We start from the raw sequence: 19338 nt of genomic DNA, 5'->3' as shown, positions 1-19338 counted from the left end.
AAATAGTACTAGCCAAGAATTAACTTTAATTTTAAATCACCTTTGTGTGTGTGTGTGTGTGTGTGTGTGTGTGTGTATTTATTATGTCCCTCACAGACTCCACCTATAGGGGCCTTCACTGGCCCAGGACCCAGTTACCATGTCCGTACCACCCTGTGTGTACTTCTTCCACTGTGCTTGTCACTTTGTAAGTGGAATTCTGTTTGTATGACAGTTTTCCTCCCCAGATTTTAGGCTCCTGGGAGACAGCCCCTGTCTTGTTTATAAATAGTTCTTGATGAATAAATAAGTCTTCTCTAAAGTTTGCACAACTAAACACTGGTCAAGCCTTCACTTTCCAGCCCTTCTCATTTACTTCATATTGTGCGAGAATTTCAAAGGCATTGCCTTCAGGTGCGGTCTCTCCCCCAGGTAAAACTCCTGTTCCCTCCTTTTGAAATACCTCTATATTTGTACTGAGACTTTTGTCACTGTGTCAACGAATTCTTAAAAAAAAAATCAAAAAAAAAAAATCAGGTAGCTAATTAGATATTTAAAAACAAATGAAACCACTAGTTGTTTTGACTTTACCCTTTCTTTTCTGAAGTATCAAACAAAATTATTTTAAGATTCATTCAATGTGCTAAGACAACAAAATTTTAGCATCTCTGACATGATGGTAATCCTCAAAACCACTCTCTACAATCTTTGAAAATTCTACTTGGGGTAGGGGTGAGTTTTGCCAGAATGGGAAAACATTAGGAGAGGAATTTGTGTCTGTAATTTCCACCTCCTTTCTACGTTAGGTTTCAGCCCATTGCTAGCCTCATTTCGGGACTCCCCTCAAATGCAGGATGACTTTTGGCAGGGGACAGAGAAGGATCCATATTAATTGTCTGCCCAGAAATTTCAGACCAAAGCAATATAAATGCATCTGCCAGGTGGTTAGAAAGAGAACAAAGAGACCCACGGGTGAGCGATTTGGGGAATAACTATACAGCTATCCAGTAATCCTAACCACTACCCAGTTAATGTGGCAGCATCTCTAGAAAATGTACCTAGAAAACTCAGGTCTGCATGAGTTGATTTATACAGTTGCCCTGATGTGAGGCTCTGTTGTTTTTCATTTAACTATCATGGGATTAGTCAGTGTCTGTCACAGATTGTGCTTGTAAAATTAAGGGTCTTAGACACCAAAATGGCCTCTTTACTGTGCATCCAAGTTCTCTATTCTCATGCATTTTATGAAACGTTTTTCTCTTTAGTGGAAAAAATCCAGTAAAAGTCTTACGCAATTTTATCTAACTACAAATTCAGGATAAGCACTTTGGTTTTAACCCCAATTATTTCAGATGGTAAAATAAATTAGTTCTCTCATCTGTAAAATATGTGAACTGTTTTAGATAGCCTCTACTACAATCTCTTTGGGTTCTAAGATTTCCTCTCATCATTGTATATCTTTGCCTTATTAACTGCAAGTACTCAAGGAAAGGCCAGTTATTAAATCACTTAAATTTTATATCTGTCTGTTTTTCTTGGTAAACAAATCACCTAGTAGAAAAGACATACAAGGGAAGAAATAGATAAGGAGGGGTAGGAGGGTGGAAAGATTATAGACAAACTTATCCTGGCATAGAAAACAATGAAGAATATCCCCAAAATGGATAAACACAACATAATAAAGGTCTTGGTGCATACTACTAAAGCTAACAAGAGGTAGAAACCACGTTTCTCATGTCTACGACCAAAAGAAACCATGCTGCTATTACTTGCTATTCTACCTTCCAAGACATTTGCCATTTGAACTTGACTTGGCAAAAAAATGAACAAACAAACAAGTAAACACGAAGATTAATTCCTTCCAGCTAATTCTGAGAAGTGGACTTGTTGTCCCCTTGGCAGGGAGAAAGATCCAAATATAGAAATGCTTCCTCCCTGAGGGAGATACTTGGATTTCATAGCAAGGTACACCTTTTCTAGATTTCCATCTTTGTTCCATGTATCTTCTACTGTTTGGGTTTACCTCAATTTGCAAGCAGTTTTTTTTCCCTTTCTTTATTTAGACTAAACTATTCACCAGTGTTGACTCAAATGAGGTTTATCGCTAGTGGAAAGACTGACTTCCATTTGAATGGCATTCTATGAAGAAAGAAAAAGGGTCAGAAAGATATTTGATATGACCAAACACCTTTCTGTTCAATTTTACCAAAATTGTGAATTATTATGTTTTGTCTGTGTTTGTGGAGTTGTTTCTTCCAATATGTTTTCAATAGACAACAAGACACTAAGAACCCTGGGTAAATAAGAGATGTTAAAAATAGCTACTACCTAACAATGTTACTGGAACAATTAGAGTGCAGAAAACTCTCTTACATGAGATGCCAAATAAAAACAAAGGTTGGCATGATGCTGGTTCTTTGGTTCTTTTCAAATTAATAAAACACACTTGATCCAAATTCATGTTGTTTAAAACTATTTGGGTTGTTTTTGATTTGTTTGTTTTCAAATCCTCTCCCTCCCACCCACTAAAACACACAATAGTGCATCTTATTCTTTGTGCAATTTTTTTTCCTTCTTCTTTTTATAGCTATCCAGAGCGCCAACAAACAGTTGTATGTGTGGATATACAGATGCCTAGTTTTCAAACTCAGAGAATGCGGAAATTCTTCTTAAAGAAAGCCTCTTTCCATGAGATTGCATTAGGTCACATCATTCAAATGCAATATAACACAAAATCCATTTGTTCATTTGGTGTCTAGTTGCTAAGGAACAGAGCCGAGAAGTTAATCTTTGCAACACAACGGAAAATCCCAAGCGTAGTCCAGAGGTACGTACAGAGCCTATGCACATGGTGAACCCCACTTTGCATTCAAATCAAAGAGCATAGCATGACTGGAAAACACTATTTTTACTGCATGTATCACGGAATAAAACCAGTGACTTGTATTCTCCTTGTAAAAAGCCCAGTAGCTTTTCTAGACTCATGACCTTTCAACGTCATTCAACGTATTTTAAATAGAAGCCCTATCACGTCTGCCTTTAAAGAGCAAAACGGGAGTGCTGAAAAACATAAAGGTTCTGAAATGTCCCAACGAGTCCACCAAAGGAGACAAATGAACTTCGTTTTACTTAAAGGCCAATTTCTACGACGAGCTGAATCTGACAGAGCAGGAAACACCATCCGAATCATTTTCAAAAGTCTCACCTAAGTTGACTAGACCCAAGTGAAAGGTGCTATTTTAAAGACCTAAAAGATGTCATTATTGTCATAGCATTTCAGAAAGCCCTGAAGGGTGTACTTACAGTTTGCTGTCACTTTGTATCCCCCCAGAGGAGGGGCATGGCCTTCTAACGCGTCAAATCCAGCGGAAACTAGGACCACGTCTGGATCAAACTCTTGGGCCACAGGCGTCACCACAGTCCTGCACAGTAAAAAAGGCAACCGGTTACACAGGGGAACGGCAAATACCATTAAAAATTGTGCAGGGAAAACCACTTGGCACAACCTCAAGAACTTCTCAAGAATAAAGAGAAGGGGAAAAGAAAACACTATTTATATGGATCAAAAACTTATCATTTCCTTAATACTGAATCACTATTATTTTAGCGTCCCAATTCAGGCTTTTTTTCTTTCTTTTGTTTTTTTTCCTCTCTCCAAATTAGAAAAGAAAAATGCTTTGCAGGTACATTCTTAAGCCCATCATTTTACATGCACATCTGTGGCTGTTTTATCCCACTGCCTATAAAAAAACTGCTTCTTCCAAGGGAGTGACTAATGTTTTACAGAGGAAAATTGAAGCTTTAGTGAAAACCCTGCTTGCTCTAGTTAGTGAGAACTTGGTGTAAATTTGAACTATAAATTTCTTTTGGGAAAAAGTTGCTTTTCCAACATAAAAAACACACACACATTTTTAAATATTTGTTGTGGTAGGGGGTGATTCTTGCAAAGGAAAAACATGAATTTCTTTTAATAGACTCCAGACTATAATGTTAAGTGAGTCCAAGGTCAGCACCACCAGGAATGTGGCAGTCTCATCCATGACAGCAACCCCTGCTGGCCCCACTCAGACACTTCAGCACTTACCTCTTCAGCCTTCTCAGGCCTCCCTAATCCCTTTCTCCTCCAGGCTGGATTTGAGAGAGAGTGACTCACAGATGCTACTGGGCTTTATAAAATTAACATGTTTGTTGAATGTAGGCTTCAAGACCAGTGTGCCATCATTAAAATTCAAATTTTCAAAGACAATTGAATGAAATAGCAAAACTACACAATACAGGAAATTTAAAAAGTAGTAAGGTCTCTATTGTATGCTTGGAAGAAAGAATTAAACCAAATATTAAAATAGTTATTCTTGAGTAGTGTGACACAATTGAGTTTTTAAAATTGTTTTATATTTGAAAATTTCCCACAATATTAGTTTTATAGTTAAAATTTTTTTGCATGTAAACAACAAGTTGATGTGACAAAATAAAAACTACTCATTGGAAACTTACCTAAAGAGAGACATAAATAAAGGAAATGTTTTTCATAACTCTACTACTGTCATAAAAGTATGAAAGTTGTATCCTTCAAACTCATAAATGTACATGAAAGTGATTTCCAAGGAAGTCCTTCCAACAATTGGAAAGCCACTTACATCTGAATTGGCCCGTCAGTGAAACTAAATGAAAACCTGATTTTGTTTCCAATGTACAATTTCATTATTTTGTTTTTCAATAAAATTAAAAATCTTCTAATACAGCTACATTATCAGGAGCAGTCTTGACAATTCTTTTCCTTTCTAATAATACCAACCCCTACATTACAAATTTCATTAAAGTGTCACATATTATCAATTAACTACTTTTCATATGAGTGAAATAGCCATGTGATGTATGATGTTGGGATACTAGATACCGGAATAAGTTGTCTCAAAAGAATCAGAGAGGTTTATCAAGATACTCTATCTATTTAGTTTGATTAATCCTATGCATTCCCTTAGAAAAAATATGTAGGCAGATGGTTGAACAAGGTTGTATATCCAATCATGGTAATCAATTTTCCATTTCTTTTCCCTCTTTGTGGAAGGTTTCTCCCTCTCTCTTTTTCTCCCCAATCAATCTATGCTCAGAAGACTGATGAAAGGGTAAACATCCTCCAAGGTACAGCTCACTATCTCTATAAAGGCTTCTCCTTACCTATGGATAGTAAATATATGTGTGTATATTTTTGAAGGACAAAGATAGGAGATAAGGATTGCCAATATAATTTTAATGAAAAACAGACATTATCTACAGAGGGGATAGCTAAAACATACAAGTCAGTGTCTACAGAGACAATGCCACAGAAAGCAAGCTGACATTTCTCTCTCTTTCTGGAGAAACAAACTGACTAAAACCAAATACCTAGAGAGAAAGACACTTGTGAATCACCCAGACCAACGGTCAAGTTTTCCCCTCAGTCTTCCTATAGTAAATGCACCAGTCAAAAAGCCACACTCTGGCATACAGGTCTCCCACTTATCTTTTCAGTGCCTGTTTCTCAAACATGATGGACTGTTTGAAGAAAGCTTCTAGTGTGAAAGACAACAAAACCAACATACAAACAAATAAAAGAAAGGGAACTCAGAAAACCTGAGAAAAGGCAGTGAAGAGACTATAATTATAAAAATTAGGATTATGCTCAAAGATGTAAAATAATATACTTGGTCCTCTGTATCTACAGATTCTGTATCTGTGGATTCAACAGATTGAAAATATTTTTTTTAAATGTTATGTTATTGCTGCCATATACTGTGTAGTTAGGCCTACAATGGTTATATGGTACTGAACATGTACAGAATTTTTTCCTTGTCATTATTCCACAAAGAATATAGTGTAACAACTATTTATATTGCATTTACATTGTATTAGGTATTATAAATAATCTAGACATGATTCAAAGTATACGGGATGATATACATAGGTTATATGCAAATACTATGACATTTTATATAAGGGACTTGAGCGTCCATGGATTTTTGTATCCACAGTGGTCTTGGAACCAATCCCCAACATGTACCAAGGGAAGACTACACATCTATGAAATGAAAAGAGGGTGTTATTAAAATAAAGAAGAAACAGCAAGCAACATTATTATAGACTCTTTAGAAGATAAAGTTGACAGATTCTCTTCAGAAAGTACAACACAAAACAGAGACATGGAAAAATGTCAGGAATAGATCAGAAAGTTAAAGGACCCATTTAGGAGATCAACATACGAAATAAGTCTAAAGGAAATTAAAACAAAAATTTAGAATCTAATATCCATCTAAAGTGCAAATAAAAACGGAGAACAGAATAATAGTTTCAGGCATTCAAAATGTCAAAAAACAATTTGGGTTAGTATCTCCTACTAATATTTTCACAGGCAGGTAATAGATGATATAATTCATTAAAATGAAGGTATCAACTAAGAAAGAGAATGAGACACAAACCATTCCTCCCATGAAAACAGTACTATAAATGTCCATTTTGGCCAACATTTAAAAAAATGTAGTCTAACTTTCTAACAAAATACTAGAAATTTGGTCTGCAATTGGAAATTTGGTATGGAATGGAGCTGGTTTTCATTCCAATGAAATTATTGTCTTAATAAAGACATCTTAAGCACTTACAGGGGAAATATATCTGCTTATGCCACGTTATCTCCAGATATACAGATTGCATTAGTTTATGTTTGAAGCAAATACCACATTTGCTATGTAGGTCATTCCTGAATCCAAAAATATATGGGTTTCAAAAAGGCTTCCAAAATCTTCCATCTTGCAGGGCTAATCCTATACACAGTGGTACCTCGGTTTTCGAACATAATCCATTCCAGAAGATTGTTCGATTTCTGAAACCTTCAAAAACTGAGGCATGGTTTCCCCATAGAGAGTAATGCAAAATGGATTAATCCATTCCAGACCTTTAAAATCAACCCCTGAAACTGCAAATTTAGCATGAATTTTACTATCTAATGATACCATAGATCCACAAAATTTATGGCGTCCATAAACCGAAAAGTTCATCAACGGAGACGTTCAAAAACTGAGGTATCACTGCATTTGAATGCACTCCAAAAACTTAGAAAAAAGATGGAAAACTGGAAAAAAATACATATCACTTGATAAACTCCTTTCACCTAAAGATATACATGGTTACAATGGTCTGAATGGTATTTATTTGTTGAATAAATTAGTGATGCCTGGTTCTAAGAGTTGTGTGATGCTAAGCTACAGTATGTGTTGTGTACAGAAGAATATGGCAACCAATGTTTAGCAGTGGTGATATTGGTAAGGTTCATTCATTCATTTCAGCAAATATACACTGAGTGCCTACTATGCTGCAAACACTGTTTTGACTTAAAGATGTGCTAAATTTTGAACTGAATCTCATTTATTTTCCTATTGTTGACAAACTCTCGTGCTCAGTACTCTGATAAACTGATGAAACTAAGACTCCACAGATCTCCCTAGGATGGTGATTATTTTAGCAATGTACATGAAAGTGTTTGCACTGTTGTAATGATGTCAGTCTAGATTGATTTTTATTCAAAAAATCTATTTTGTCTGAAAAAATGAAAAACACATTTGAGAGTATTAAACAATGAAATTTTTCTTAAATAGAAGAAATCATCAAAGGCATTCATTTAAATTTTATTTGAAGAATTGGGTTTTCTGGCTAAAGACAGCAAACAAAACATGTGCTTGCCCCTCATCTTTCCTAATATCCCACTGAAAGGAAAGTATAGGAATATAACTATGAACTCATAGTCTTAAATATAGATCAGGTAAACAGACACAGAAACAACTTTAGATGTGCGTATGCATAGGTTAGTATGTATTTCCTAAAAGCAATGACAGCTGAATACCAAAGAGCACAATTAGTGTCCAGATCTTATTTTCTAAAATCAATCTCTAAGAAGAAGATCCAGGGATCCTTGAGAAGTGGTCGATTCCAGGACTACATCAGGGAAAATACAAAGTATTTCTGGAACATCTTGTGGTGACAGAAAACAATGAAATGCTCAAAAAGGGATGGGGACATGTCAGTAGGGAATAGGAACCCAATATGAAAGAGTTCCCAATGCCCAAAGCTAGAACAATTTGAGGAACAAAATAAATACTGACAGTACAAGATTATAATCCGAAGAGCCAAATAAGTATCCATGAGTCCACGCAGAGAATAGAAAGTAACAGAATAAACAGACAAAAGAAGAAATAGCGCTGTCTTACAAAAAATTTCAGCTAATAATGATAGAAGAATGGGAGGAAATTGAAAAATCACCATTTGAACAAGACAGATATAACTTATGCAGGCAAGAGCCATGGAGGGATGCTGAAATTAGTGGTCAAACGTTTGACAACAAACATGACATTTACATAATCCTCAAGTATTTTCTCTAAGATATTATAAAGGAAAAAATGGAAATATTACAATGAAGACACCTGCAGGTACCACCTTAATGAAGTGATCAGGTTAACATCTCTAGCGATAACACATATCAATAGCCGTACTCGCTGGTAATGATACACTGCAAAATGGAGATCAGTTCTACAGCATTCTTGCTAAAAATATATAATCTCAAATCTGATGAGGAAACACCAGACGAACCTAAATTGAGGGACATTTGACAACATAACTGACCCCTACACTTTGAAAGTCATGTCCAGGAAAGACTAAGGAATTACTACAGGTTGGAGGAGACTGAGTGGATATGACAGCTACATACAGTGTGAGATTCTAGATGAGATCCTGGAACAGGAAAAGGACATTAGTGGGAAACTGCAGTCCCACATAAAATCCGTAGTTTAGCTAACAGTATTAAACACATATTAATTTCTTAATTTTGATAACTGTGCTATGGTTAAGTTTTTAACATTAGGGGAAGCTGGGTGTAGGGCATATAGGAATTCTGTGCTGTTCTTACAAGTTTTCTGTAAATCCAATAGTATTCCAAAATAAAATGTTATCAAGTTATCAGAATATATAAAAAAAAAATTACATGTAGAACAATAAAAGAGGATCAGAGAGTTGTCAACAAACAGTGATTTTTTAAAAAAAATAAATTTGTAGGAGGGAGAATTGTTTAAGAGGGAAATTGACCAGGTACATACTGAAAAAATGAAACCAAAAAGAAAGCTACTACCTGGAAATGCTCTGATGGGACCATAGAAATTAAAGAAATGTTACTTGGTTAAGAAGGCAAAGACTACATCCCAGCACGTTATTTACCTTTCCTTCATGCCAGGAACCAGTGTACAATGCCGGGCAGAGCATTCAGATAACTATCTCGTAAGAAAAGGATGTGTCTGGAGAAAGCCAAGGCTTCTACTGTGGGTATTGTTGCCCCCAAATACAGTCTTCCTTATTTTGTCATCTAGGGAGATTCAGAGAACATGAGCCATCTTCTGGAATGCTCACCCCAAAGTGGGATTTGGGGTCCACACACTCTATCCCACACTCGCTGACACAGAGCTCCTGACTGACCCATTTACACAAACACAGGGAAAATCAACACCAGTTATTACTTTCATAAACAGGAATAGCAAAGCAGGAATTTCCTAGCATTACAAGGAGACCCAGTAGGATGAAGAAAAAGAAAAGATCAAAATAAAAATAAATTTAAACAGCTCTCTGGACAAAACAGAGATACTTCAGGCAACAGAAAGAGTAATCTCAAAGAGCTTCAAGAAAATATTTCATTTTTAAAACACAGACATGCTGTTATGAAAAAGAACAAAGAACAAGGGAAACACTTAAAGATAAAAATTACAATTGCATAAAATAATAGACTGAAGAAATAAAATGGAAGTAGTCCTTCATAAAAGGAAGCAAAGAGATAAAATATATAAGTGGGAAAATATGGGACATAAAGGATCAATGCAGAAGTCCTATATTTGAATAACTGGATACTGAGATTGCTGAGAAAGGGGGAAATTTTTCAACTAATAACAGAAGATAATTTTTAGGAACTGAAAAATGATTCAAGTCTATAGATTTGATTAGCCAACCAGTGTAAAGGTCTATGTATAAAAACATACACACACTTAGCATTATTCTCATGATATTTCAAATCCCCAGAGATCCTTCAAAAAGAGAAAAAGGCTCTATATCTCTGAGTCTATTTCTGTTTTGTTTGTTCGTTTATTCTGTTCTTTAGATTCCACATGTAAGTGAGATCATATGGTATTTGCCTTTGCTAGAGGAGAGGGGGTGGGGAAGGTAAAAGTATTAGAAAGTATGAATTTGTAGCCACAGTATAGCCACGGGGATATGAAATACAGTTTGGAGAATATAATCAATAATGTTGTAAAGATTTTGTAGGGGGTCAGATGGGCACTTGTTTTATAAGGGAGACCAATTCATGGACAGTGTAAATATCTGACCACTGTGCTGTATACCTGAAGCTGAAGCTGAATAATATTGAATGTCAACTATAAATATATATACATATATACATTTATATTTATACATATATATGTATATATACATATATACATATATATGTGTAAATATAAATAAATATATATATATGTATATATATAGTCACAGGATGTGGAGTACAGCATAGGGAATAGAGTCAATGGAATTGTAATTGCTATATATGATATCAACAGGGTGGTAGGTTGGGGGAGGGGAGTTATCACTTTGTGAGGGGTGTAAATGTCTATTACATTGTTTTGTACACCTGAAACTAATAAAAGAAAAAAGAGAAAAGGCATACTAAAAGGAGATGGAAAATGAGGTTGACATCATAGCCCTGGTCAGCAACACTGAACGTCTTTACATGGTGAGGGAAAATTATTTTTAAACTTTAATTACATACCAGCCATTACATACTAGTATTCAAGTATGTTACTTAAATAAAAATACTTTTAAGACATTTAAGAACTCAGAAATTTAATCCAAAGCACCCTTTCCGAATCATTAGTTGAGAACGTACTTCTGCAAAGCAAGGAAGGAAGCCAAAGAGATACAGAGGCATAGGACCAAAGTAGTGGAGATAGCATAGCAAGATGATTTGTAAATGTATTTATTTGCTAGAAGACAAATGACTGAAGCAATAATAATGGCTTGTATGCCTTTTCGTCTTCACCTGACCGCTGGAGATTCTCTTCTAGAAGAGTTATCCTCTTCCTATTCCCTGCAGGTCCTCTCCCCAGGTAAGACTCATGCTGGAAAGAGTACATTGAGCTTTTAAAATAAAAGGAGGCAAAAACACTACTACTAGTAGTAATGAAAGGAGATATAGGTCATGTGACCAGACACTAGATGGAATAAGGAGAAAAGAATCCCATTCTGGATTTCTCTCTAACAAATGTGATTCTGAACCTCCTCAATTAGAATCCGATCTCTGAATGGATTTCATCTCTAGTCGATGGCTGAAGAATTGGTTGCACTGAGACTGAGTCACGTGCTGTGCTCTAGCTGACTCACACTGGTGATTTCCCATGGTGCACCTACATGTGTGCCGAGTGAACAGGCCGTTCCCACTTATGTCATGCTCAGTGCAGGGGAGCACTGCTCTGGTGCTAAGGAAAACAAAGGGCTGGGTTCCTTTGACTCAAATTTTAAAGCATTTCACAGCATTATAACCTATAGAGTTACACAATAACATTTCTGTTTACATTCAGGGATCAGTTATTGAGCCCTTAACATGTGAGAGGCACTGAGATTACACCAGAATTCAAAGATATGAATATGTGGTAGCTCTGTTCGCAAGGAGTCCATAACTTAGAAGGAAACACAGGTGGAAAACATGTCTTTGAAGCACAGCATGATACAAATTCAGGCACTAACAATGCACCAAGAGCCAGAGGGGAGTGGGCAGCCACGAGGGAGAAGACAGTACGGAGAAAATCCACCAGAAGCGGGAACATGAAAAAGTGACCTTGGACACCGGTGTGAAAGGTTGCCAGGAAGAAAACACAGAGAGAACTGTTCAGGCAGATGGCTGGCAAAGGTAAAGGCATGGACACTTAGGGCCCGGAGACTGGTGACGAGTTTGACATGACTGGAGCACATGGGGCGGCAATAGCAGAGAGGGCCTGTAGATGCCAAGCCCTGGGTGTTTGAAACAGAACCGGGAGAGCCAGGTGTTGAGGAAGCCAGGGGTTGGGGATAGTGGTGGCAAGTGTTTCAAGAACTGGAGAACAAACTGTAGTATAAATGCTTCACAAAGGTCATCCTATTCACTTTCTTCACTCAACAGATCTCTACCAGCCACATGTGATATGATATGGCAGATGCTGATGTGACCAGCGTTAATAGCAAACTAAGTCCTTGATCTCTTGCCTTCATTGAGTTAATATTCCCATAGAGAAGAAAGACGTTGTATACATAAACAGGCAAGTATGTAGTAAGGATTAAGGTGAAAAATAAACCGGGTCATGGGAAGTGGTACCCATTTAGACATGGGTACACAGAGCAGGCTACTCTGAGGTGATGACAGTGGAACAGAACACTGACTGGATGAAGTGAGGGGGTAAAGCAAGTGAATTCTGGGGAAGTGCACCTGCCTGTGGGAACAGTAACTGCACAGGACCTGATGTGGGAGGGTCTTGCATGTATTTGAGGCAGCACAAGGAGACCATTGTGGCTGACACAAAGTGAGTAAAGGAAAGATGTTTGGAAATGAGGCCAGAAAGGTGGTATAAAGCCAGTCTGTTAGGCCATTGAAAGGCCTTCGGATTTTATTCTGAATAAGAAGAGAAGCTGGAAGTTTTGAGTAGGGCAGTAGGATGATCTGACATGTATCATTTCTGTCCTCATCAATTAAGCTATGTATTTAAACATGTCCCTTTAGAATTAGGAGGTCTTTTTGACCTCTGATACAGCAGATTCTGATCCCCTGTATAATATATAATGGCATGTTATAATCAGGCAAATATGGATTATAGGCGAAAAGCCAAGCCTCCAGTTTTCTTTATACTTTAATTGCAGGTCATTGCTTTAAAGCATCAGATGATAAAATTACACATTTTCAAATGGTACAAGGACTTCTGTTCTTTTTAGATTTTTCTAGCAGAAACCCAAGTGCATATAACAGCACACACACTTTTTCACCCATCTGCCTATGTCTGTGCATGAAGTGCGGAGAAGGAAGCTTCCAGGAAAAGCTTTTCATGACAGTTCATGCTTGGATGCGCTGTGAAGGCAGCACATTAAATGGCCGCTGCCAAACAGGTTCCGGGAGCGGCTGTGGCGGCTGGAGCTCCAGGATGTCCCCAGGGCCTCATGCACCATGGTCCCAGTGCCCTCCCAGGAAGCACCAAAGGGCGGGATATACCCTGCGCATCTGTGGAAGATGGCCAGCACTGGGAACTCGAAGAGACAAATATAACTGGTTCTCCATCAGCAACTGCAGTTGGACCTGAGGCCTGCGCTCCCTCCTCAACCTTCACGCCACATATACTCACACACCCAACACACCCTCACACCCAATACACACACACACACACACACACACGTCTTTTCTCCTTCAACCTCCTCCTTGTTCTTTATTGCCTCAATTTTCCATCTTTAACAGCTCCCTCTTTCTCTCCTTCTCTCCCACACCCATGTCCAATCCATCAGGAAATCCTGTTCTCTACACATTTAAACTATATCCAGAAACGTGCCATGTCTCAACACCTCCTTTGTCATCACCCTGGCCTGTGCCAACATTTCTTACCTGGATTACAGCCACAGCTTCCTCAGAGGTACCCCTCTTACCTCTTTTACTTCCCCTCTTCTGCACTATATTCTCAACACAACAGCTAGGTGGGTATGTTTAATCAGGTCCCCATCATTTTTCTCAAGGTAAAAGCAAAGATTTTTTAAATGACCCACAAGTGTCTGTGTAATGCATCTCCCTGGTCCCATCCCTTACCACTCTCTTACGGCCAGGACTCGATTCATAAATATGCCAGATGCAGTCTGGTCATCGGTATTTTACACTGGCTATCCCCTCTGCCTGGAGTGCTCGTTCTAACTGCCTTGCCACACTCAGCTCTTTGCTCTTATTATAATCTCAGTAAGACCTTTCCCTGAAATCCCTTCCCAGAAGTACCCCCACCTCTGTCACTCCTCTTTTATTCTTTTTCCCCCCATAACACTTACTTACTACCTTTCAAGGTCACACATGATCACTTATTTATTATGTTCGTTGTTTATTTTATTGTCCAATTCTCCCCACTAGATAGATGCAAGCTCTCCAAGGGAAGAAACTGCTGGCCTATTTGTTCACAGATGTATCCCAGGGACCTAGAAGTGTGTCTCCCACATGGTGAATATGCAATAAACAGTTGTTGAACAGAATGCTGAACAATAACCTCTCTGGTTTTTCATGTTTTCAGCTCAGGTTTTCTTGGTTCCTCCCTCTTCTTCAGCCTATGCACATTTCACAAATATATTTTAAATGCCTCTTTTAGTAAAAGGTCACTCACATTTCCATTGTCACTTCATTGTATATGAGCTTTTGGTTTGAGTGCCATTGTCAGATAATCCTACTTTTTTCTTGGTCAGGTGATGATAAAATTCTCCAAGTATAAAAGCAGAATAGGGATGATTGTTACAAGAATATGTAATATTCATCTAATTCATTTTAAACCTAGACTTATACTGAGTAAAAAAGAAAAAAATGGGGTTAAACAGTCCTCACAGCTCCAGAAGATGTGGCATATACGTGTAAATGAGGTGGCTTCTGTTTCTTTATATGCTGTGTTTTCTATTTTCCTCTCCTCTATCTGCATACCTTTTCTTTGTCTCCATACTTCTGCTCAATATGAATTGCCTCTGGTCTTGATCTATTTGTTCGTTGATTTAGGCATGTTTCTCAGGGTCTAGTCCTTTTGTATTTGTGGAAATCAAGCATTACAATAGGAAGTCTGCCAGTGCAGAAGACATTATTCTAACCATCTTACTTTGATGAGCTTTAAAACACTGTATAAATGAGGGGGGAAGTGGGGTTTCTCAAAAGCCTTCAAAACAGGGGACCAAATTCTGCATGCTTTTCACTGGGTGCCATCTCAAAATTGAATGCTCTGGCCTCACTGTACAACTGTAGAAAGATCAATGGACTTCAACTCAAGACATCTGGTTTCTATCTTGGCTCTGCTCCTAACTGTGTGACCTTAATATGTGGTCGTTTCTCAGCTCTTCGTTTCCTCAACTATAAAACGGGTGGTGGGGAGATTCATCTAGATGGTCTCTAAAGTCATATGCAGTTCTCACAAAATATGATTTTTTTAATTATGTTTCAGAGCTCCTACATCAAAGGGGGGCATTTATTTCCCCTTTTTATGCTCTTTTTCTTGCATTTGATCTTAAAAACCATTGTTTGGGTTGGAGGTGGGGGAATTAGGTGAAGGTATTCAAAAGGTACAAGCTTCCAGTTATAAGACAAAAAAGTTCTGGGGATCTACTGTACAACATGACGACTATAGTGAACAATATTGTATATTTGAAATTTGCTAAGACAGTAAATCTTAGAAGTTCTCAATATAAGGACAAAAAAATTGTAACTCTGCAAGGTGATTGATCTTAACTATTAACTAATCTTACCATGGTAATCATTTTGCAATATATGCTTATATCAAACCATGATGTCCACCTTAAACTTATACAATATTATATATCCATTACATCTCAATACAACTGGTGGAAAACAAAAAACAAAACATTGTCTGAAGCTCAACAGCATTTCTGATCAAAATCTTTGTTACATACTCACTGATTTGACCTTATCCTTTCAGGTTAATTCTGAAGTATGTCTTTCCTTTCATGACTGTGGACTCCAGAGTCAAGAGCAAATCATTTCACTCCAAGAACAAAGTATTTATGAGCTATATTACTACAGCAGAATAATCATAGAAAGAGATTAGAGCTCTAAATATGACATTTAGTGAGTTTATATTATTATTTTGCTACATTAAGATGCTAATTATAATACTCTGTATTTTTAAAAGGATGAATCGTTGATGAAGGAAACTGTACAAACAGTACACTTTAAAAGTTGGCATAACAACAGATTTAAGATCTCACTGTATTACTACATTTAAACATATGTATGTGTGCATATATCATAACACCACAGAATATATCCCAACTAGGAATATATATTCTAGCTAAACAGATATATATATATATATATATATATATATATATATATATATATATATATATATCTGTATATCTGTATATATAGTATCTATATCTATATCTACATATACACATATATTCCTAGTCCATAAAGTTCATTCTTTTAATTAGAGTTTTAAATATGACATTTAGTAAGTTCATTTTGCTTTAGTACATTAAAATGCCATTGCTAATTTCAGAACTCTGTTACTAAAAAAGAATGAATACTTGAAGGGACTAAGGGAATTTCCTTGCCTAAGATGTGTCATACGGCCAGTAACAATTCTGACTAATTCACAGATATTACTCAATGTGTCTGTGAACTGAGAGCTGGGAAAAAAAAAAACTTTCTCAACAGTAACTCTTCCTGACTTTTAGGACGCTGTCCGTGAGTGTCATATTATATTTATATTATTTATATTTGGTGTTCCTCTGAATATGGAATGATGTTGCTTTCTAGGCAAAACCCTAAAGCATAGCAAGCTGAGCAAAATGATAAGCTTACTAGTCTATCAAAATGGATAAAGTGAATCCTATATAATTACCATGCACAAACACAGTGGTAACAGAATTAACAGATTTGTTTTTGGTGAACTCTACTTTGAAATTTGGTCTAGAAAAATTAACAAACCAGAATTAGGAAACTCTGAGAAATGCTTTGTTTAGACTTTTTAGAAGTCGTGTAAGAGTTAATATTAAGATTTTATTGAAATGAACACTCTTTTGCTTTGAAATACAGAATGAAATGTATATATGCTTATATATGTCCCTTCCAAATCATTATTATATGAAAGTATATAAATACATGTATTTTAATATGCCAGAAATGTGACTAATTTTGTAACGGTGGTTTTCAAAAAAGTATTGTATTATGATTCCAAATGTGGGTCCAGTAACTTACAGATGGTCTTATGTCTTTAGTTTCATAAGTATTGCTAAATCAATTCTTCCACATTTGTAAAGAGCTAGGGCTGGAAAGGAATGAGAGCTCTGCTACTAACCAGATAACAATGGACTGAGTCACAGGTAACCAGTGCTGAGCCCAAACAGGAAGGACTAAGATCTCCAGGATATTGCCCTGGAACCACTCAGTCCTTCTTGCACCCCTTCCAAACTGCCTGCAGCTACCCAAAGAGAATACATTTTTCTTTATGGTTACAGTGGGCACTTATGGAGATGCTAATTGCACAGCAGACTTTAAACTCTTAACTTATACCGACCTTATTACTCATCTCTTCCTTCCATCCTCCCTCCCTTCTCTCCCCCTTCTTCTCTCCCTTCCTTTTTTTCTTTAATTATTTTTGAATTTTTTCTTTTTTTTAGACGTATTTATTCTTAAAGGACTTGAAAATAATTTAAGAAGACTTTGGAAAAATTGTATACAAATCAGATCACGAAATTTTCAACTTTATGTCCTTAGGTGAAGACCAACTGTATAACCAAGGAAGAAAGTATATTCAAAGAACAATGTGACCCACATATTCAGGAAGAGAGGCAGAACAAGCCCCTGAAACATGTATCTTTCCAAATCTTTGTTTACTTTCATTTCTATAGCAACCTTGTGATTGTAGAACATTGCCATAATGAGTAGAAAATAGAACACCAATGACAGTAAAATGTTCTTATAACTCAAATAGCAGAGAACTGTTTAGAGAATTCAGAAAGGCTGACTTGTTTTAATGGGCTCATAGCAGAAAAATGTCTACCTAAGTCAATAGTAAATTTCTCCTCCAGAGGGACAATGAGATACTCATGACATGTGCATTTTGGAAACTTAATTATGTGCCCATTTCTTGTTATTACTTTCTTTATCCAAAAAAATCCCTAAAGAGATTTTCCTACCATCAAATCAGTCATAGGGATTTCTCTGCTTTCGGTGGGGTGCAATGTGGAGCTTAGTACACATATTGCATTTCCCATCACCCTACGAGTATAGAATATTCTTTCTGTAAAGTTTCAAATGGGCCTCTCTTTAGTCTTTGCTCAAGTGACTGCATTCCATAAAATATTACTGCATAAAGCCAAAGACCCTGGTTAGAAATTAAACTTAGTATTCCAATAAAATCCAATCTAAAATACATATATATATATATATATATATATATATATATATATATATATTCTACACACACACACACACACACACACACACACACTCATTTTAAAGGAACGTTAGCCTTTATATTTCTTCTCAAAAGAAGAGAAGCTGGAGCTTTGTAGGCATAAAAAGAAGGAGAAAGAAAGGTCAAACTTTACTGTAAGTAAATGTTCTGTGGTTTATAGAATTCACAAAACAAATTACAGCATGACATCCTTTTCAAGGAACTGTTTGTATCTTCGGAAAAAGTGTGTATTATTTTTGGTGAACTCTACCTTTTGATGTGGCCTTTTTGAGGAAGGCAGCATCATCAAGATTTTTTTTCTTTTAATTACGTAAAAATATGAGATGAACAAGACAAAAGGCAAGCTCATTTAGTAATTTTAATCCCTGAGACATAGCCAGAAAGAGAAGGAACGAAGAACTTGAGCTGAATGGAGCACTGAAGTGCAGTCTAGCTCTTCAATTGGGAGACCACTCCAAAATCAAGGAGTTTTAATTTTATTTTTATCGAAAATGACAGGAGAGTAGGATTAATCCCAAAGGTAAACAAACAATTCATTTATGTTGAAGCCAATCTAACTCTTTTCTTTTAGCAACAACACTAAAATTATCAGCTATTGTTGATGATGTACCATATGCCAAGCATGGAATCAGAGTTTATACATTATTTCAATGCTGTAATGCCTACAACATACCTAAAATTATGTATTTTGACCCCCAATTTTAAAGATAGTTAAACTGAAACTCAGTTAAGTTAAAGAAATTTTTGTCAAGTTGATTCAGCAAAAACTGGCATGAATTTGAATTCAAACCCAGATTTGTCTCAATCCAAAGACCTTGTTCTCACAAACCTAACAATTTCACTGTCTTTTAACTGCATTATTGGATGACAAATTAATGTTTCTAAATACCATGTTTCAATGAGGGAATAAAGGCATATTATATGTATCAAATTAATCATTGCAATGATTTCTGTGAGTTAGAAAGCAAGCAGGTATGCTATGCCCTACTTTTACGGGAGATGGTAGAAATGAAACAGGTATGAACATTTATTCAGCAGTAACTTATTTCCAGGCACAATTCCAACCACAGTGTTCATTCCACCAACAAACATGGGTTTTCCATGGTGGCCT

At 36.5% G+C, this 19338-nt stretch overlaps 1 protein-coding gene across 15 annotated transcripts in view; it reads right to left on the bottom strand.

Moving 5' to 3' along the window:
- Nucleotides 1–19338, bottom strand: part of HDAC9 (histone deacetylase 9) — an 858791-nt gene that overhangs the window by 130961 nt on the left and 708492 nt on the right. For 14 of the 15 annotated variants that reach the window (XM_074340815.1, XM_019727246.2, XM_019727276.2 and 11 more), the window contains one exon: nucleotides 3283–3401. In XM_074340815.1, coding sequence (XP_074196916.1) covers nucleotides 3283–3401 — 119 coding nt within the window. Of the gene's footprint in view, nucleotides 1–3282; nucleotides 3402–19338 lie in introns of those variants that run through there. The other variant, XR_012498895.1, reaches the window with a different exon arrangement.

This window comes from Rhinolophus sinicus, linkage group LG09, assembly GCF_036562045.2.
Source record: "Rhinolophus sinicus isolate RSC01 linkage group LG09, ASM3656204v1, whole genome shotgun sequence".
NCBI lineage: Eukaryota > Metazoa > Chordata > Mammalia > Chiroptera > Rhinolophidae > Rhinolophus > Rhinolophus sinicus.
The sequence above is the reverse complement of the archived record's forward strand: the minus strand, read 5'-3'. Positions and strand labels throughout refer to the sequence as shown.